At 43.3% G+C, this 21,003-nt stretch overlaps 1 protein-coding gene across 2 annotated transcripts in view; it reads left to right on the top strand.

Moving 5' to 3' along the window:
• Positions 1-21,003, top strand: part of LOC128100791 (ubiquinol-cytochrome-c reductase complex assembly factor 1) — a 95,096-nt gene that overhangs the window by 17,459 nt on the left and 56,634 nt on the right. The window contains exons 3-6 of one of the 2 annotated variants that reach the window (XM_052723423.1): positions 2,276-2,371; positions 3,430-3,537; positions 9,528-9,600; positions 18,172-18,229. In XM_052723423.1, the coding sequence (XP_052579383.1) occupies positions 2,276-2,371; positions 3,430-3,537; positions 9,528-9,600; positions 18,172-18,229 (335 nt within the window). Of the gene's footprint in view, positions 1-2,275; positions 2,372-3,426; positions 3,538-9,527; positions 9,601-18,171; positions 18,230-21,003 lie in introns of those variants that run through there. The other variant, XM_052723424.1, reaches the window with a different exon arrangement.

The following is a 21,003-nucleotide window of genomic DNA, read 5'->3' as shown; positions in this document are numbered from 1 at the left end:
ATTTGGACACTGACTTCTCAAACTTACCCATAATGCATTCTTCCTTTTCCTGTGGTGCAGGAGGTCAGACCCAAGGTTTTGCCCAGGTTAGGCAAAGTGTCCTACTGCTGAGGTACATTCCTCATCTGCTACCCACAATCCAGTTTGACCAAGTAACCATTTCATTCCGTGTGTTGCTTCCTTGATTTGTCCACACACATTCATGATTTTGTTTGTAATTTTACCTATGTTTTCAAAATTTAAACATTTTTTTAAAAATTCTGTTTTTTATGTTGATCGCTAGTATAAATTGTGGTCTTTGGGTGGGTCGTGATGATCAATTTCACTGTAAAAATGTACTACTCTGGTGTGGGATGCTCACAGCGGGAGAGATTGTGTGTGGAAAAGGAGGACAATGTATCTGGAACCCTGTGCTTTCTGCTGAAACCATATTACAAATAACACTGTAGCCAGTTGTGGTGGCCTGTGTCTTTAGTCCCAGCACTTGGGAGGCAGACGGAAGCAGGCAGATTTCAGTTAGTTCAAAGCCAGGACAACCAGAGTACATAGTGAGACCCTGACTCAACAGCAGCAGAATACTGTAATCTCAGCACTTGGGAAGCAGAGGCAGGAAGAGGCTAGCCTCAGCTACATAGGGAATTTGAGGCTAGTATGGTTTGCATGAGACCCTACCTAAAAAGAAATAAATTAATTAAAAAGAAACTAAAGCAAAATATCAGTGGGATGTAATAGCACAGGCTGGATAACATTGCAAGACCCCAATTCTTAAAAAAAAAAAAAAAATCAGATTTTGAAAGTATAAGGCTCTGAGTTTAATCCTTAATTATTTGATTTTCCCAGTGCTTATACCTTAGTTTTCTGTCCCTCACTGGATATTTCTGGCTTCATTCTTGTAGTGCTTACATACAGTTTCTCTTGAGAAGTTTATTTCCAGAAGTATTATTATTATAGCAACACTAACCGACTAGAGCTGTAGGCGGACTGAGGAGGAAATTATGGAAAGCATGTAGCTAGCCCTGGCCGTGATCCTAAGTGGCTGTTGTATTACCATACTGTTGTCAAAGGCAGTGTGACCGACAGGAAGGCGCTTGTGATCTGGTGGTGACTGCGACTTCGTTTATTTATTAAGCACCTGTTTAGTGAGATGCCCTTTCCACGTTTCACCATTCAGGCCTCACTGTAACCCAAGTGTAGCAAGTTGTCGATGGCCACTGAGCTTTTAGGTGGCAGAAGCAGTTTAAAAAAAAATTACATTGTTTTATTTTTTTAATTTAATTTATGTCATTGGTATATTGTCTGCATGTATGTCTGTGTGAGGGTGTTGGATTTTTTGGAAGTGGAGTTACAGACAGTTGTGAGCTGCCATGTGGGTGCTGGGAATTGAACCCTGGTCCTGGAAGAGCAGCCAGTGCTCTCAACCGCTGGGCCGTCTCTTTAACCTCAAGGTTGTTGGTTGGTTGGTTGGTTGGTTTTCTTGTTGTCATCGTCGTCATTTTTATTTTTGTTTTTTTGAGACAGAGTTTCTTGGCATGGTCCTGGCTGTCCTGGAATTCATTCTGTAGACCAGGCTAGCCTCAAACTCATAGAGATTTACCTGCCAGCAGTAGCATGTTTTAAACTTAAAATTGATGCCCTCTCTCCCACACATCAAACATTGTCAGCGTTTTCATGGGAACTTATTGCAGTACTCTTTCCTATTATAATTTTATTTCTCTGAGTTGACTCAGATTCAGTCTATATTTCTAGGACTGAATCCTTTTGTTTCTTCAAGAATTAATGAATTCATTTTTGAGTTTTATTTTGTTTTTTGGGACTGTCTCTCACTATGCTGTGGACTGGCACTGAACTCACAGCAGTCCTCCTGCCTTAGCCTTCCAGGGAATCCAAGTGTCAGCCATCACATCCAGCTTCACTTTTTTTTTTTTTGGTTTTTCGAGACAGGGTTTCTCTGTGTAGTTTTACGCCTTTCCTGGAACTTACTCTGTAGCCCGGGCTGGCCTCGAACTCACAGAGATCCGCCTGGCTCTGCCTCCTGAGTACTGGGATTAAAAGCGTGTGCCACCACCGCCCGGCTAGCTTCACATATTTAAGAGATATTTGTTGAGCACCTGCCACATACCAGATACCACTCTGGCTGCTGACCTTGGGTCCTCTCGATGATCTTTCACCAGAAGTTGGGCAAGCAAGGTTGGGGGATCCAGCCAGAGCAGCTCCACTTGGGTTAACTTTAATAAGTAATGCTCGAGTCCCTTACATCTGTCTGTTCACCCTCCAGAGGCCACAGATGGACCAGTCTCGAATCTGGGTAGGATCCGAACACATTGTTGGGATGGACACACAGCAGAGTAGGAAATACCACACCACAAGTAAGGTGAGTATGTTCTCTGTTCTAGACTGACTGCCTGAAGTGAACGTAGAAGGTGAGGTTGGGGGGCTTGAAGGGATTTCCCCAAGTTTACAGAGGGTGGTAAGTGACAGACTAATTGACTAGGTGAAGTCTATCTTGTGAGCTTGCAGCCTGTTTCTTCTACTGTAGGCTCTTATCCAGAAATTAAAAATTGTTTTAGAGGAAAACTGTTTTATGGACTTTGTGCAAGTTTAAAACAGCCGTAAACCTTGCAAGAATTTCTTATTGGTGAATTATCTACCTTTCTTTATTGGAGGCATTGGAGCAGGTTTTCCTGGGATTTTTCCTCCTCCTTTTTTCCTTCCTCCCTCTTCTCTCCTTTCTCTCCCTCCTCCTCTTCTGTTTTTCCTTGTTGCTTCCCCGCACCCACTTCTCCCCACCCCTTACCCCTTTTCCTTCTGTTTTTTATGTGTAATGGGTGTTTTGCCTGCCTGAATGTCTGTGCACTATGTGCAAGTCTGGTACCCTCAGAGGCCAGAAGAGGGCGTCAGAACCCAGAACTAGAGTTACAGGCAGTTGTGAGCTGCAATGGGGGCGCTGGGAATTGAACCCAGGTCCCCTGGAAGAGCAGCCATTGCTGTTAGCCACCGAGCCACCCCACTCTTCTTCATGTCACCTTTACTCTAGTGCCTCTAGTCTGTTCTTTCCTAATCATGGGGTCACAGGCACATGGCTATTGAGGTGGGGATGTCTTGCTTTGTAATCTGGAGAATGTCTGTTAGATACCATTTCAGATGCATTTGCATTCCTAGCTGAGGGCTTTGAGTCTGGCTCCACGAGAGAGCACTTGCCTAGCATTCGTGAAGCCCCAGGTTTGATCTCCAGCACTGTACTAAGACAGAACAGAACAAGCAAGCAATCATACAAAGTCCCCAAAAATCATTCAAAAGAAATCAAGAGATCAGGCAGAAAAAAAGAAATCTGAGCAATAAAAATGTCCGTAGAACAAATAAATAATAAAAGCATTCTATTTAGAGAATTTCTTGTAACTAATTTTGATTTCTTTCTCTTTGGTTAAGTAGCTTCCTACTACCCGAGATTTCCCGCAGCCTGTTGAGGAGAAGGTTGGTCCCTTCACGAAGATAATAGAAGCCATGGGATTCACTGGCCCTTTGAGATACAGTAAATGGGTAAAGGCTTTTATGTTCCTTTGGTCTGTGTCCTTTTTTCTCTTACTCATAGATTAATTTTAGAGCTTCTGCTTTGAGAAATTCATACATTCTTTTGAGAATTTCTTGAGAATGCATCCCTCTACCCTCTAGTCAGATTTGATGTAGAGGTAAGACCAAAGTACTCCTTCAGCCCAATTCCTTGGAAGTGTTGTAGTTGCTGGCAGGGCCACGAGGCGCAAGTTTTCAGGCCCTTGCCTTATTGTAGGATAACAGCGTTTAGACGGGTTTAAAGGGACATTCCAATGGGTTGCATTCTTTTGTTCTTTTTTTATTTTTCAAGACAGGCTTTCTCTGTGTAGCTCTGGCTGTCCTGGAACTCTCTCTGGTAGACCAGGCTGACTTCAAACTCACAGAGATCCCCCTGCCTCCACCTTCCCCCCACCCCCGCCCCCGCCCACGTGTTAGAATTATAGGCGTGAGACCTTGCTTTCTTAGGTTAGTTCATTTTCCCAACCGTTTTCATGGCAGCAAATGCAGGTTTCTGTCTGCAAGCTTTTGTACACAAATTCTGAATAGTCAACATTTATTGCACACTTTGTTGATAAGGGTTTTCAAATGTATGGAGAGGCTACAGATGCTAAGTGACTGATGTTCTTAGAGACCCTGCAGCCTCTTCTAACTCTTCAAGGAAATAGTTATTTTTTGTTAAAGTTTTATATATGTGTGAGTAAAATTCTTGACAATTTATGAGTTGTTGATATGTTTAATTACTACTAGACCTTTACTTCCTGTTTTAAATTTTAATTATTATTATTTTTTTCTTTTGAGACATGGCGTCATACTATAGCCCAGGCTGTCCTAGAACTCATAGCAATCCTCTGCCTCAGCTTCCCAAGTGTTGGAATTATAGGTGTAAACTGTCATGCCTTGATTTTCCTCCGTATGTTCTTTTATTGTTTTGTTTTGGTTTTTCAGAGCAGCATTTCTCTGTGTATTCCTGGCTGTCTTGGAAGTAGCTCTGTAGACCAGGCTGGCCTCAAACTCAGAGATTTGCCTGCCTTTATCTCCCAAGTGCTGGGATTAAAGGTATGCACCACCACCCCTGACCCATTCATAATTTTTTTTTTTTTTTTTTTTTTTGGTTTTTCGAGACAGGGTTTCTCTGTGTAGCTTTGCGCCTTTCCTGGGACTCACTTGGTAGCCCAGGCTGGCCTCGAACTCACAGAGATCCGCCTGGCTCTGCCTCCCAAGTGCTGGGATTAAAGGCGTGCGCCACCACCGCCCGGCTCTGCCATTCATAATTTTTAAAATGACGTTTATTTGTGCTTGTGTGCATGTGTGGCCGCATGCATGCCATGGAGAACGTGTGAAGGTCACAAGACAGTTTGGGAACTCTGTCCTGTCCTTCCACAGTGTGGATCCTGGGCATTGAGTTTAGATCATCAAGCTTGGTGGCAAGCGCCTTCATTCTCTGAGCCATCTTGTTGGTCCTTCCCTCTATTTAAAAAGAAGTTGTGATTATGACATCTGTAATATAAAACTTAAAATATGTGTGTTGTTTAAAAAGGAGAAATTAAGTCAGGAGTGGAGATGCCTGCCTTCAATCCTAAATGGATCTCTTTGAGTTCTAGACAAGAATGGCCTCAAACTCAGAGAGATCTACCTCCCTCTGCCTCCCCAAGTACTGGGAATAAAGGCATGTGCTCCCCTGCCTGCCCCTCCAAAGAAGAATATGGAGAGTGAAATGGAAACAAAGAAAGAATAGAGGAGAAAAGTAACTGTTTTACTCCTGTCTTAGTAATTGGGTGCACTTGGTTGCTTCCATACACTTTGTCTAGTCTTAGGGTTTTGTTTTGTTTTTTAATGATTCCTGAGGGCAAACTGGCCACCATTTGAAGGATTATGAGACCAGTGGGAGAATTCTCACTCTTATAGCTGAGTTAGTCTCTGATTTTTCTTGATTCCCTTTGCTACCTCAATTAAATGTTTGCAGTAAAAAACTTTCATAATGTGGCAGTTTTTATAGTCTTCCTTTTAAAATCTGTCACATCAAAATATCACAGTATGACATTCTGGTGTGATTTTGGTAGGAAAACATAGTTAGAACTTCCATTTTGAAAGGCTTATAGATAAGTCCTTTTTAGCACTGTTAACTCAGAAGTCTGTGGCCAGATACTAGCATTGGCTTGCACGAGCAAAATGCTTTGTTTGTATTTTCACATGTATTTGGTTGGAGAACAAAATGTTTACTTGTCTACTGATGCTTATGACCTGCCTTTTCTCTATATTTTTCTTGAATGTTTTCATGTGTAGATTCTTATAGAATCATATTTGGACTTTATTGCTGCTGGGATCTAGCTTGGGGGTCTTTCTCATGTTAGTCAATAAACCATGTCCCTAGCCTGTATTTCAGATTTTAAATGTAGTGTTTCTTTACTTATTTCAGCATCCTGAAATAACATTTTTCTTCGTTTGTGTGATTGTTTTGTTTGAGACAGGGTCTCTCTATGTAACCTTGGCTGGCCTAAAGCTAGCTATGTAGACCAGGCTGAACTCAAATTCACAAAGATCTGTCTACCTCTGATTCTCAAGTGTTGAAAGTAATTATAGATGTGCAACACTATGCCCAGCTCTGAAATAACCTCTCCCCATTATGTTTACATAGCAGTATCATGTAAGAACTAAAGAATGGGTGAAGAAAACCATGAGTGGTGGCATAGGTCTTTAATCCTAACATTTGTGTGACAGAGACAGGCAGATCTCTCTGAGTTTGAGGCCAGCCTGGTCTACATAGACAGTTTAAGGCTAGCTAGGGGGACAGAGCAACCCCCCCCCAAAAAAAAAAAACAGAAAAAGAATAGTTGAAAGAAATAGAGATGCTTATTATAGAAAAGAGTAGACATTGTGGCCTCGTAGTATAGGGACAAGTCAGTGACAAGTGAGTGAAGATATGTTAGCTGAGGTACTCAGAGGAGCGGCTAATGAAAGCCCTCCAGTAGGACAGGTAGCTTTACAAGGTTGTTCTTTGAATTGGGGCTCCGATTGTTGAACATGAGTCAAGAATGTTGTAAAAGGAATTCCAGCCCAGAATAGGAGGTTCAGGTGACAAAAAACCAAGCCAAAACAAAACAAAAATCCTGTGCAGTTCTCACAGAACTGTTAGTAGGGTTAGTACAGCCCTCTTACTCTGTTCCCTCCTCATCTTGTGGGAGGGTACACATGTCCCAGCAGGTGGGAGAGCAGGCCTAGGTGTTCCTGTCCTAGACAGGTGGCATGGTGGGGTGTCCCAAAGTGAGAGTGAAGTAATCATGAAGTCATCCGTGGACCGGAACAGCTTGTATTGACTGAGTGGAAATTTTGTCTGCCTCCTTCCTTCACTCACATTAATGCATGGTTCTCAGAGAGCTTCTTTCCATTTGTTATTTCCAGTCCCTGAATGATATTCCTCAGGGATTTGCTTCAGAGATTTGTCCAGGAAAATGGCTCACCCAAGAATAAAGGTTTGGCTTTGCTACAAGAAAAGCGAAGAACTAGAAAATGTTCCGGATGGCCACAGTATGAGCACTGTATAAAGATGCTGGCCGGTCTGGTCAAGTAGTCATGCTTTGTAATAAACGCTTTTTCATGGTTGTATCTGGAGCCCTGGGCCTTGAAGACAAGTCTGCCTTTCCTAGGGCAGAGTGATTAGTTGCGACCTAAGAGGAGTTTATCCAGAAGATCCAGAAGGAAACTACAAGCATGGTGGGAGGCTCAGGAATTAAGTGACTAGGAATTTTAGTTAAAATTACAAATTTGTCTATAATTAACCTGGGCCATACCCTCAATCAGGGCAGGAATTTTTGTCCATTTTGTTTATCCCTCAACCATTAGATCTGTGGCAGGAACTCAATTGGGTACTCAGTACTGAGTGAGCCTAAAGTTTTTATCTCAAGTCTAGAAGGCCTTCTGGAGTCAAAAGTATCAGGATAAGGGTGTCATTAGGCCGGCGATGGTGTAGATCAATGCTTTCTGAAACCTGTCCTTTCTGTTCCCTGGTTAAACTTGTTCTTGTTTTGTTTTTTGTTTGTGTGTGTGTGTGTGTGTTTTTTTTTTTTTTTCGGTTTTTTGAGGCAGGGTTTGTGTATGTACTCCAGGCTGTCCTGGAATTTGCTCTGTAGCCCAGGCTGGCTTTGAACTCACAGAGGTCTGCCTGCTTCTGCCTCCCAAGTGCTAGGATTAAAGGCATGTACCATCGTGCTTGGCTGAATCCTAGTTCTTGACGAAATTTGACAGGCAACTCCTCCTCTCTCATCCCTTCTTCAATTTGCCAGTTTGGGGTTCAACTTTGCATTTCTTCATAAACCCCTTTGATTGTGATATGTTATATCTTAACTCTTGATGGGCTCTGTTTTTATTATGTTGGAGATAGGATATCATGTAGATGAAGCTTGAACTTCTCTGATCCATCTCAGCCTCCCAAGTGCTGGATGGCCAGGCATGAGCCAGTGTACCTGCTTGTTTAATTTTGCTTTTGTTTCAGTTATTTATTTGTATTATGTATCTACGTATTTCACCTGCCTGTATGTGTGCTTGTGTATCTGTGCCCCACTTGTGTGCCTGGTGCCTGTGGAGGCCAGAAGAGAGCTTGGATCCTCTGGAACTGGAGTTACAGGTGGTTGCGAATTGCCATGTGGGTGCTGGGAACTGAACCCGGGTCCTTTGCAAGAGCAGCCAGTGCTCTTAATTGCTGAGCCATCTCTCCATCCCCTGTTTTTAGGTTTTGTTATTTTTCTTTTTGTTTGTTTTGCTTTGGTTTTGAGACAGCATCTCACACTGTAGTCCAGAGTGGCCTGGAACCTGTTTTGTAGACTAGACTGGCCTTGAACTCTTTGAGTGCTGGGATGATCAGCATGGGCCACTGTGTTCAACTTGCTCTGTCATTTCAAGAAAGAAAAAGAATCTTATAAAAGTCTTTTGTTGATGTACTGGTTCATTTAGTTTTGAAAGTCATTGATACACCTGTTCATGTTACTGGCTTGTTCTTCAGACCAACTCAGCTCTTTAAGAGTTGATTTTTAATTTTTAGATTTGATCTTAATTAAGATCAATCTTAAGGTGTAGTGTACATACATAAAATACAATATGTTAATACAGAGCTTAGGTAAAAAACAGAACTCATTAAGATCCAAAGGAATTAAAATTTTCTTTTAAAAGATTGACTTATTTTTGTGTGTATGAACATTATTGCTTGTGTATATGTATGAAAATGTACCACATGAGTGCCTGTTGCCTATGGAGACCAGAAGAGGACGTCAGATCTCCTGGGGCTGGATTTATAGAAGATTGTGAACCTCGATGTGGGTGCTGGTCCTTTACAAGAGCAGTGAGTGCTCTTAACCACTGAATCATGTCTCCAGCCCCTGAAGATCTTTCTTTCTTTCTTTTTTTTTTTTTTAAGACAGGGTTTCTCTGTGTAGTTTTGGTGCCTGTCCTGGAACTCACGATGTATACAGGCTGGCCTCGAACTCACAGAGATCTGCCTGGCTCTGCCTCCAAAGTGCTGGGATTAAAGGTGGGTGCCACCACCGCCCGGTGACATTTCTTAATACTATATACTAAATACTTCATATTTAATACTTTGAGGCATAGTGAAGAGTATTTCGTATTTATTAGAGAATTTTGTTTATGCACACAAGTTCTGTGAGTCTGTAGAAAAGACATGCCTGTCCCCCACCTCCCAAAAATCGTAATTAGTAGAGCCTCTGAGCAAAGATTAAAGGATTTCAGGGGTTTAAAATTTTTTAAATTTTATTTATTTATTTTTAAAGGTAGAGATGGTGAACTGAACTACAGAGTCAGTTCCCAGTAAACATGGGCTGCTTGAGGTCTTATCTCTAAAACAAAACAAAATAAATTGCCTGCAGATAGGTTTGTACCCCTCCTTCTAGCTGAAGAAACATGAGTTCTGCAGTCCATACCTAATGACACTAGAGCATTGTCTTGAGTTTGGTTTTATTCTCTTTGTCTAGAAGATTAAGATCGCAGCCCTGCGCATGTACACGAGCTGTGTGGAGAAAACTGACTTTGAGGAGTTCTTTCTGAGTAAGTGACTCTCATTGTTCTGAAAGGAAATGATACGCTGTTTATTTTTGTGGCTGTGGATTTCAGGTTTTTGTTTTAAACCTTTGTTTTGTGTATGTTGTATGTGTTCATGCATGTATAGCCCAGAGGTCCACCTTGGTGGGATCCACCTTGGCGGGATCTACCTTGACGGGACCCTCCGAAACCCTGTCTCCCTCCTTTGAGACAGGGTCCTTCATGGGCCTGGAGCTCACTAGCGAGCTCCTGTGATCCCCCTGTCTCTGCCCTCCCATCACTGGGATTACAAGCACAGGCTACCATGCCCAATGTTTTTTAAGGTGGGTTCTAGGGATCAGGCTGAGGTCATCATGCTGGTGTGGCAAGCACTTCCCAGACTGAGTCACCTCCCAGCCCTTGATATTTTCTCCTGGAACCTGCTGTGCAGCCAAGGGTGACCTTAAACTCTGATCCTACCGTCTGCCTCCCAAGTGCTGGCTGGGTTTACAGGCTTGTGCCACCATGCTCTCTCTTAGTATTTTGATGTGGATTTTTGTCAGTCATTTCTCTTTTTGTTTCTAGTTTTTGATTGTTCTAGTGAATCTTGAAATAAATTTCATGATTTGTAGTCAGACTTTTCTTTGGGACACCAGCTCACTTATTAATTATGAAAGCTTGGTCATTAGCTTAGGCTTGTCCCACTAGCTCTTATAACTTAAATTAACCCATATTTTTATTAATTTATGTTCTTCCACGTGACTTTCACTTCTTTTCCATTCTGTATGTCAGTGTCGTGCCTCTATTATCTCCTCTTCCTCTCTCTGCCCGGAAGTCCCGCCTGTCTCTCTTGCCTAGCTATTGGTTGTTCAGCTGAGGACCGAACCCAGGGCCTTGTGCTTGCTAGGCAAACACTCTACCACTGAGCTAAATCCCCAACCTCGGTTGTTCAGCTTTTTATTGCACTAATCACAGCAGCACATCTTCACACAGTGTACAAATATTCTGCAACAATGATTCTTCTTCTTCTTCCTTTTTGTTTTTGTTTTTTTTTTGGAGGGCTATTGATCTCAAAGGCTTATATAATTTTATTACTTACATCCCATTGATAAATGGCTTTCCAGAAGGATTTTTACCGTAAATTATAATTATTAACATGGCTAACTAAAATAAGTGTTTGTAAGGTCACTGGAAAATGTAAGCCATCCCTGTGTCCACAGACTTCGGAAGGAAACCTGCTCTGTGCACTTACAGCAGCAGTCCTGCCCCTAAGGAGCCAGGCACCTGACCAGTTTGTATAACTGGTACTTTACTCTGGCAACAAATATCCGACTGAACACAGTTGAGTTCACAAAGAATGCTAGATGCAGTTTGGATTGCTTAATAACTATTTTGGTTGTTTAAAACTCAAATATAAGTTGTTTGGCTATTTCACTATTTCAGCAGATTAATATTAGAAACTTTAAATACTGTACTGAATTATAATTCTAATTTATTTTTTTACTTTCTATTTTCTTGTTCATCAGGAAAGACAATTTCCCTGCCCCTTTGTAAACAAGCCGTTTTTTAAATTATTAAAAAACATTTATCCCTGTAGTGTGTGTGTGTGTGTGTGTATGTATATGCATGCACATGTGCATAAGCATATATACCATGGGGCCCGTATAGAGGTCAGAGGACAACTTACGAAAGTTAGTTCTCTCTGCTATGCGGGTTCTGGTGATCATATTCAGGTTGTCAGGCTTGGCGACAAGCATCTTTACCTCCTGAGCCATCTTGCCAGTCCTAAACTGTTTCTTACTATCTAAGAAATTAGTCAAATTGAGAACATATACCTTCTTCAAATGATAAAGAAAATATTGAGTTTTTCCCTAAATCCATGTGCATTCCCCCTGACTTTTTTATTTTATTAGTTTACTTGATTTTTTAAGTATAATTTTAATTAAAAGTAACATTAAAAAACAACCCCCCCTCAAAAAAAAAAGCAAACAAACAAATGAACGGACAACCGTATCTGGAGCCGGAGAGATGGCTCAGAAGTTAAGAGCACTGAGCACTTGCTGTACTTCCAGAAGACTTCCCAGCACTCTGACGATAGCTCACAATTTGTAATTCCAATTCCAGAGGGTCTGATGCCTTCTTCTAGCCTCTGTGGGCACAGACATACATGCAGGCAAAACACCCATACATATAAAATCAGAATAAATAATCTGAAAAGCAAACAAACTCAACACATCCACCCTATGCTTTTGTCTATGTTTGCTTGCAGTTCTGGAATCTTGCACATGAGAGCCTCGCTAAGGTCTCCTCCAGAGTACCTACCGTCCTATCTTTTTTCATAGAAACATTATCTTCAAGGCTAATGAGATAGCTCAGGGAGTGAGATCCCTTGCTGTGCAAACATAAGGGCCTGAGTCTGGGATCAGCCCTTTTCCATGGGAAAAGCTGTGCATGACCCCATGTCGGGAATGGAGGAAACCCTGTGTGAGTGAGTCCTCAGTGAACGTGTGTTGTTGACATGGGCACGGCCATATTAAGGACCTCATAGCCTCAGACTGATGGGAAGATGACAAAGCCTCTTGGGATGAGGCTCAGAGGAGTGGCAGAGCTTTCTTCAGGGGTCCGAGTGTAAGTGTTGACATTGTGTAGAAAATGTCCACTGTATCTTTCTCCCCCAGAAATTCACAGCTTGATGACTGCTCCGATGCAGAGACTTCTCCTACCATGATGGGCCAGTCTTGCCCTAAACTTGCCTCCTTGTTCAGCTGTATACTGTCACCCTGTCTCTGTTCAAATCTATGTCATAAACAAGCTGAGCTTCTGGGTGTTGTGGTTTCCCTATCTAAGACCCCAGGCCAACCGAACCCAGTATTTTTCTCTGTGTCCATGTGTCTGTCTGTTTGTCTTTTCTTCATTATTTCACTACCCCCATTCAGGTCAAGTCCCTTGAGTCATGTGAGGATGCGCAGCCAGATATGCCTGCAACCTCAGCATTGTGGAGGGGAGATGACAACTAGTAGATCCTGGGGGCTTGCTGGTCAGCCGAAATGGCGAGCTCCCCTGTCTCAAAGGAATAAGGTAGAGAGCCATAGGGGAAGACACTTGACAGTCTCCTCTGGACTCTGCATGCACATGTGTGGGTGCACTCAAACACTCATGTGCATATACCATGCACAGAAGTACAGCACATAGCCGGGCGGTGGTGGCGCACGCCCTTAATCCCAGCACTTGGAGGCAGAGCCAGGCAGATCTCTGTGAGTTCAAGGCCAGTGATCTCTGTGAGATCCAGGACAGTGCACCAAAACTACACAGAGAAACCCTGTCTCGAAAAACCAAAAAAAAAAAAAAAAGTACAACACACATTCAAAAGAAAAAACAAAAGTTTATCATCAGATATTTAATCCTTGATTCATATTTATTATAATTATTTTAGATGAATGCTTGCTTGTCTTCAGTCCTCGTTATTAAAGGTTCCTCTTTTTTAAAGTTTTAGTTTACATGTATGAGTGTCTGGTATGTATGTGTGTATGTCCACCACATGCAGTCAGTGCCCTCAGAGGCCAGAAGAGGGCATTGGAAACCCTGGAACTGCAGTTCCAAGACAGACAATTGTGAGCTGCTGCCATGTGGTACTGGGAACCAAACCCACATCCTCTGCAAGAGCAGAGGTGCTTCTAACCCCCAAGCCATTTCTCTGGCCCGTGCGGAAGGTTCTTAAGTTCTGTTAGGTTTTTTTTTTTTTGTTTTTCAAGATGGAGTTCTTCTGTGTAACAGGCCTGGCTGTCCTGGAACTCACTCTGTAGACCAGGCTGGCCTTGAACTCACAGAGATCTGCCTGCTTCTGCCTCCCAAGGCCTGGGATTAAAGGCATGCGCCACCACCGGCTGGCAGGTTTTATTAATATTATAGTATCAAATAAAAGACTGTTATTACATAGATAGTTAATATTCATATTTCAATCATAGCTTACAGATTACCAACTTAAGAAAAGTTTCAGAAAGTTGTAATTACATATTAATAGCTCACATTTATTTGTTTTCGTGTTTGTCCCCTTTAGGAGTTTCACAGTCTTGTGGGATAGTAAGTACTTGTATTATTGTTTATTTTTGTTTTGTGTTTAGAAACAGTTGAGGCTTAAAGAGGCTCAGTGACTTGCCTAAGGTTGCCTAGGCAAGCCTTGCACCTGTGTTGTCTGGCTTAAACCTCAGGGATTTTCCCACTGTAACATGCTGCCTGTGAATGAATGTAACCACAAACTAGACATTGTAATGCAGCTTAATAATTGGGGTTTTGCTTTATTTTGATGATAGTTCCCTTTGTGAGATATTGTGTTAATATTGGAAAGTGGTGTTTATACACACAATGGTGTCTATCTTGGTGAGTTTTGCCTTGGCGTTGTCCTTCAGGATAAGTGGCAGTGAGTTTCCTGGTGATCACACTCTCCCTTCAGATTTTCCAAGACTTTATTAGGAATTGGCCTATTAAAACCTATGGCATTGCCTGAGCATGGTGACACTTGGGAGGCAGAGAAAGGCAGATCTCTGAGTTCAGGCCAGCCTGTTCTACATAGTGAGCTCCAGGCCAGCCAAGACTGCATAGAGAGATCCTCTTTCAAAACAAAACCCACCACAAAAAACTAGAGTCATGGTGGCACGTGCCTGTAATTCCAGTACTCACAGACAGTGGCGTGAGGATTGTCATGAACTTAAGGTAAACCTGTTCTACACACTAAGTTTCAGGCTAGTGAGGACTACATAGTGAAACGCTGTCACAAATACACAAACAAACCTATGGCTTATTTGTTCTGCTGTGGCTCCTCCTCCTCCTCCTCCTCCTCCTCCTCCCCCTCCTCCTCTTCTTCTTCTTCTTCTTCTTCTTCTTTTTTGGCGAGGTTTACATTTTAAAATCAAACCAAAGGAGTTCCAAAGTGTGGCTAGTGAACAAACAGCATTTTGGAAAGTACCATCTGGAAGCAAAAGTTTTTTTTTTTTTAGTTTGTAAAATGATGAGACTGACTTTCTTGTGGTTTGGATCCTAAGGAGTTGAGTGGGGATTTGAATAAAATGAGGAAATGTATACATTGCTTCCTATGATTATACCTTTAAAATGGCCATGCCCATTCAGATCTTTGCTATAGGGCTTGATTGTAAGGGTCCTGAGGACCGAGAGCCTTGGATAGCTGGCAAGTGTTATTCTTCCCCAGCAAAAGGAGGCTGATGGCATTTCTTGAAGACCGTATGTGAGTGAGTTGTTGGGTCACAGTATACTGTGCCTATCAGCTTCTTGGACAGCCCTCCCTAAGCTGCCAGAGTTATGGACCTGAGTCACGTCAGAGCCACAGTGTTTAAGGGCTGCGATCTAGAGCACTCGATGCATCTGAGTGGTCAGCTACTTTGGCAGCTGCTGTTTCTGGCAGGCTCTGGTGATGCCCCTCTTGTCACAGTGGACATGCCTGCTGTAGTGTGTCTCTGGTGTCTTGGAGCATAGACAGCCAGTTAGCCTGTGCTTAATTCTGCATTCTCATCTGTGACTCTTTTTGCCTCTACGAAACTGATTACCTTGGAGAGGAGGGGCACTTTAATGAAGAAATTCTGAGTCAGTAGTTGAGGTTTCATTCTATTTTGTGACAGTTTTGACTGGTGAAGCCTTTCAAAGATAATTTGAACCCTATTATTTAATTAAATTCAGTGGAAACAACAAGAGTGAATATTGAGTCATTATACCCCTCATTAAACAGTCTCACTGTATACCCCTGGTTGGCTTAGAACTCACTATGTAGAGTAGGATGCTTTCTAACTCACAGAGATCCACCTTTCTCTGCCTCCCAAGTGCTGACGCTGGGGCTAAAGGCTTGTGCCACCACACCTGGCTTTACTAAGCCTCTTACAGGTCTTTGATCTTTCCTTTATCATCACAGAAACCCTAAGGTAGGCCCCTTGTTCTGCCCACTGACTTACAGACAGCAAGAAACTGGGCCTCCGAGAAGCCCAGAAACTTCACCTTGATCCGCTTAAATTTAATTAAGTATTCTGACCTCATACTAAAATATGATAATATCACTCTCTGGTGACAGTAATGGAATTATTTAATTTTACTGAACCTGGTGTCAAGAAAGAGCCTAGCCTCAGGGAAGAATATGCTGCGTGTGTATTGGAGCAAGAGTGTGATCATGGCAGAGTGTCACAGGGTTTAACCCTGAAGTATGTAAACACATTTTGTTGAGCTAAGAATCGTAGTTTTGTGTTGCTTGTAGTCAACACTCAGTCGTTGGTTTGATGTTTTTGAGGTTTACTCTGTGGGTTTCTGTTCTGACCTCCATGGGCACAGGGAATCACTCATGTGCCAGCTCTTTTCTCATCAGCCCTGAGTTGACCCCCAGAAGGGAAAACTGTGACCCAGGGTCAGCTGCTGACCTGTTTGTCTGTCTGCTTTCCAGCCCAAGAACTGATTCCACCTCTGAGGAAACTGGACAGGCTCCTGGAGGCTGTTGGGAAGCTTTGATGTAGAGGCAGCAGTTGGGCAGACTGTCCTGTAGAAGCAGCCAGATTTCAGACTTCCAAGAAAACTTTTCTTTTTAATGTTTTGTTCTAACATCCAAAAAAAGACCCAACTTGAGATCCGGGCTTGAGAGTTTCTCGGGGCTATTCTTGTTTTAGGCGGAGAGCGGCTGGCCCACTCTCAGATGGCATGGGTCTTAATAGCTGGATGGCTGATCAGGCCAGCCTCCAGCTCCCTCCTGCTGGGCTCAGAGAGGAAGTCCACTTGACAGCTGCTGGGCACCACCCAGTAAGCTCACCCGAGTTTTTTGGTGTCCTTTTGTGACAGACCTGGATTCAAACCCCAGCCTTGCCACTGCCCTAACATGGTGGCTTGCCCATAGTTACTTTGCCTTCTTGACTCTGCTTCTTTACCTCTAAGGTAGGACTCTAGTGCTCCTCTCCCAGCTTAAGGTAAGGATTAAGAGAAATACTGTATTAAGATGATTAGCAGTGGACTGGGTGTGGAGTATGACCCTCTTTCTCAAGGAAGTGTCCACATTCTCAGCCTTAGAGAGGTACTCACGTAGCAATCCACACATTGCACAGAGAATCAAGGAAGTCTGAATTTAATCCCATGTGTCTTGTTTCTTGGTGTTGTGGTTCTGTAGTCTTGAGCAATTGTCTGGATAACAGTTTCCTCTCCTGTCAAATGGGGATATGTCAGTACCCACCTACTAGGGGTGTTGGACAGATTCGTTGACCTAATGACTGTGAAGCACTTGTTATGTCTGGCATGCTACAGGCCCAGCCACAGTGATCGAGGACTCCGCGTTAGTGCGGTTGTGCTCTTCCCTCCTAGGGTTCTACCGTGTAGTCACTCATAGTGACCCTCGTTGTTAACTGGTGCCTCACTGAATGCTGATTACCTGGGGATATTTGTTTTGTTTTGTTTTGTTTTTTGGCATATAGATTTTGTATAGCCCAGGCTAGCTTGGATTTTGCAACCCTGCCCTGCCTCACAAAATCACAGGATGTGTGTTAGAATTCAAGGCAGGCACTATCAGGCCTTACTTCTTTTTTTTTTGAGTCGTTGCTGCAAAAGACTGCTTCTACCATAAGGGCTTACTTTCCCCACTAATGTTCTCCCCTTCATCCTTTCTCCTCTTTGTCAAGCTTTTCTCCTTGTCATATAATAAGAAGGGTACATGTCTTGGGGACCCCTCAGCCCACTAGAGGGGTTTCTTAGAAATCTGAGAATGGAGAGACTTGAATGTCTGAACTGAGATCTGACTTTCAGGATCTGAAACTTAGAGGCCCTGCCCAGTGTTGTCTCTGTAGTCAGGACTGGCCTTTCAGTGGGCATAGTCCTCTCCCTGATTCAGCTCCAGCCCCTAGAGTTCCACTTCTACCCTCCTGGTTATTTGGGTAAATCATCTGGCACACTCATGGCCATACCACATTGGATTGTCTTAAAAAATTGGAAAAAAACGGGGCAGTGGTATCACGCACGCCTTTAATCCCAGCGCTTGGGAGGCAGAGGCAGGAGGATCTCTAAGTTCGAGGCCAGCCTGGTCTCCAGAGCGAGATCCAGGACAGTCAGGGCTACACACAGGGAAATCCTGCCTCGAAAAACAAAAACAAACAAAAAACAATGGAAAATAAGACCAGAGCAGAAAGGCTTAACCTTTTCAGAAGGGCTGAGATGATCACAGTAGCTGATGCTGATGGGGAGCTGGGGAGGTGTATTTGCTTAGCTCTTGAGACTTCAAGCCCAGAAAGGGAAACCAGCTTAGAACCTCATGAAGTTGGAAGGAACCATAAGAAATCATCTCTTCCACAGTCTATAAAATGAGAAATTTGAGACTCAGAGGGAAGAAGCAGTTTGCCCAAGGCCACAAGGTGCTAACAAGGCTGGAGCTGGAAGACTGGTGGTCTGGCTGCATTCAGTACTCAGCTCTCACAGTTTTACATTGTGTTTTTACTGATCTTTCTGCAATTGCATGATCAGAAATATCATCCTGCCTTACATTTTAGTTGAACAGGTTCCCACCAGTGGCTAACACAGTCAGTATGCCTGCTCTCCACCTTCACATATTTACACTTTGTTGTTATTTTCTAGGGTGTCAGATGCCTGATACATTCAACTCATGGTTTCTTATAACCCTGCTTCACGTCTGGTAAGTGAGGTCACCAAATGTGTGTGTGTCTGTGTGTGCGTTGTAAGGCATAGCTTTCCTGGGGTTTGAGTCTATGAAGTGGCGTTTGTTCAACATGAAAACCTGCTCCTTTCATTTTCATAACTGCTGCCTTAAAGCACATTTTTATTAAAGGTCAAAGCATAAACCCAAAAAGAAACTAATATTTGTAATGTATTTTTTTTTCAAAGAACACCTAACCCCATGAATAATACTATCAGTATCTCTAAGAGACTCTCTGAGGTTGGATGGAAAAGTTCTCTCCCTTGACTGTTTTAGGAAAGTTCACATTTACGTAAAAGTGGTTTGAATTGTGAGAATCCGTGGTCATTTCCTTCCCTGGTCATCAGAAACTTATAACAAATTATACCACTGACATTTGTGCCTGTGCCTCTAAGTGTGTGTGCAGGTTAGAGTCAAGCCAAGTTACATGTGAAAATATTTAACACCTTAAACAGTATATTTTTTCTTCAGCTATGAAGTAGCCTAAAAAAAAAAAATACACTTTTCATCTACTGTTACACAGCATTAAAGGTCAAAGGGGGTATAGGAGTCACCGAAGTGGGGGTGGGGGACCTGCCAGATCTTGGGAAGGTAAACTCCGGAGAACTGGGTTTACTACCTTCACCAGAGTGAGCAGTCCAAGGAACGTGGGGAATGGCTGCCTGTCAAAGGACCCTTGTTTAAGACTGTCTCTAGCTGAGCTGTGCATCACAGGCCTAGCTACTATATAAAGATGTTTTAGTTACGATCACTTCTGAAGTATTTCTTCTTCCAGACTCACATCGTCACTGAGTTTGGCTAAGGAGCCTGAAGGGGCAGTTTATTTTATGAATTTTTTTTTTTAAATCCTCTAACCCAGTAGTTTTTAGAAGGTACACTATGTCCTGGGCACTGTGCTGGGAACCAGGGCTAGTTCTCAAGAAGCCCAGTTTTAGTGAGGGAGATAGGACACATAAATGGCCTGTTATAAACCGGGGTGCTAAGTTCTGGGATCTATGTAAACGGTGCTTATAGGATTGAAGAGGACACTACAAGTGTTGAAATCTTCCTAGTTCTCTTTGAGATACATACTGTGGCTTCTTGTCGGGCAGCTGAGAAGGCACACTGTCTGCCTTTGGTGCCCATGGTGGAGGTTAAGGAGAGGGTGCAGGGAGGGAAACTGGACACACTGAGAAGAAAAATACTTTTTTAAGAGCTGAGGACTGTATGGTGGAATTACTCATTGGGAAGGTGGGAGGGTTGAGAGAAGGCTAAACTGTTCCCAGAGGAGCTCAAAGATAATATTCAGAGCCTGTATGAAAGACTCTTTATTGCCCATATAGCTAGAGGTATCAGAGTGGTAGAGGGAGTGGATGGCAAAATAAAATATATAATCCCTGTGACCACATCCCAAGGTCAATACCTGACTAATAGCAGCGGATAGAGCCTTGAAATATTTGTATTTCTTTAAACTTTCCAAAATGTCTACCCAAACTTTCTTGCTGAAGTTAACTTTTCTGAGGAGTGGGGTGTACCCCCAGCAGCTGAGTGAGGAGTGGGGTGTACCCCCAGCAGCTGAGTGAGGAGTGAGGTGTACCCCCAGCAGCTGAGTGAGGAGTGGGGTGTACCCCCAGCAGCTGAGTGAGGAGTGGGGTGTACCCCCAGCAGCTGAGTGAGGAGTGGGGTGTACCCCCAGCAGCTGAGTGAGGAGTGGGGTGTACCCCCAGCAGCTGAGTGAGGAGTGGGGTGTACCCCCAGCAGCTGAGTGAGGAGTGGGGTGTACCCCCAGCAGCTGAGTGAGGAGTGGGGTGTACCCCCAGCAGCTGAGTAGAAGAGGGGACCATCTCTTCTTTATCTTTCTCCAACCTCTTCCTTGCTCTTTTTTTGGGTGTGTGTGTGGAGGGTTTGAGACAGGGTGTCTCTGTGTAACCTTGGCTGTCTTGAAATTTGCTTTGTAGATATAGACGAGGCTGGCCTCGAACTCCCAGAGAGCAGCCTGCCTCTGCCCCTGCCCCTGCCCCTGCCCCTGCCCCTGCCTCTGCCTCTGCCTCTGCCTCTGCCTCTTGAGTGCTGGGATTAAAGGAGTGCACTATCACTGCAAGGCCTCTCTCTTCCTGGCTTTTAATTGCCATGATCTGTCTATATAGGTTTTGGTAAAACATCTCAGTAGCTTTTTTATTTGAATTAGCAAATCCTTGCCAAGGACCTGCTGTGTGTTTGGGATCATGGGGTGTTGGAGAGAAGGCTGTGGTATGGTACACACATTCAAGAAACTGCAGTGGAAATGGACTTTGAGTGCAGTTGTCTATAATAGATGATAATGAAATGTTTGTCTCAAAACCCAAAGAAGTGCATGGAAGAACAAAGGTAGAACTGAGTCTGAATTCACTGGCAGGAGTGAGGATAGTGTTGGGCAGAGGTGATGTTTGAGGGGTATCATGAAGGGTAAGTAAAACGACTACCGTAGAAAGAGAGGGTGCCTTACGTTGAAGACTGCACCTACAGAGCACGAGGTGCTTGAGGACAGCCAGTTGGCTGAGTGTTGGGGGGCAGGTTTGTGGATGAATGTAGTAAAAGGTCACCAGAAAAGTAGTTTTTTGGGGGGCGGGGAAAAGCCATGTGGTGGTGGTAGCAGAGGATGCCTTTAATTCCATCGAACTTGGGAAGTAGAGGCAGGAGGACCTCTGTGAGTTCAAGACTAACCTGGTCTACAGAGTAAGTTCCAGGACAACCTTGGCTACAAAAATAAAAACAAAAAGCAAACAAAAAAAGTA

The sequence above is a fragment of the Peromyscus californicus genome, unplaced genomic scaffold, assembly GCF_007827085.1.
Source record: "Peromyscus californicus insignis strain IS unplaced genomic scaffold, ASM782708v3 Scaffold_7__1_contigs__length_154581171, whole genome shotgun sequence".
In the NCBI taxonomy this organism is placed as follows: domain Eukaryota; kingdom Metazoa; phylum Chordata; class Mammalia; order Rodentia; family Cricetidae; genus Peromyscus; species Peromyscus californicus.
The sequence above is the reverse complement of the archived record's forward strand: the minus strand, read 5'-3'. Positions and strand labels throughout refer to the sequence as shown.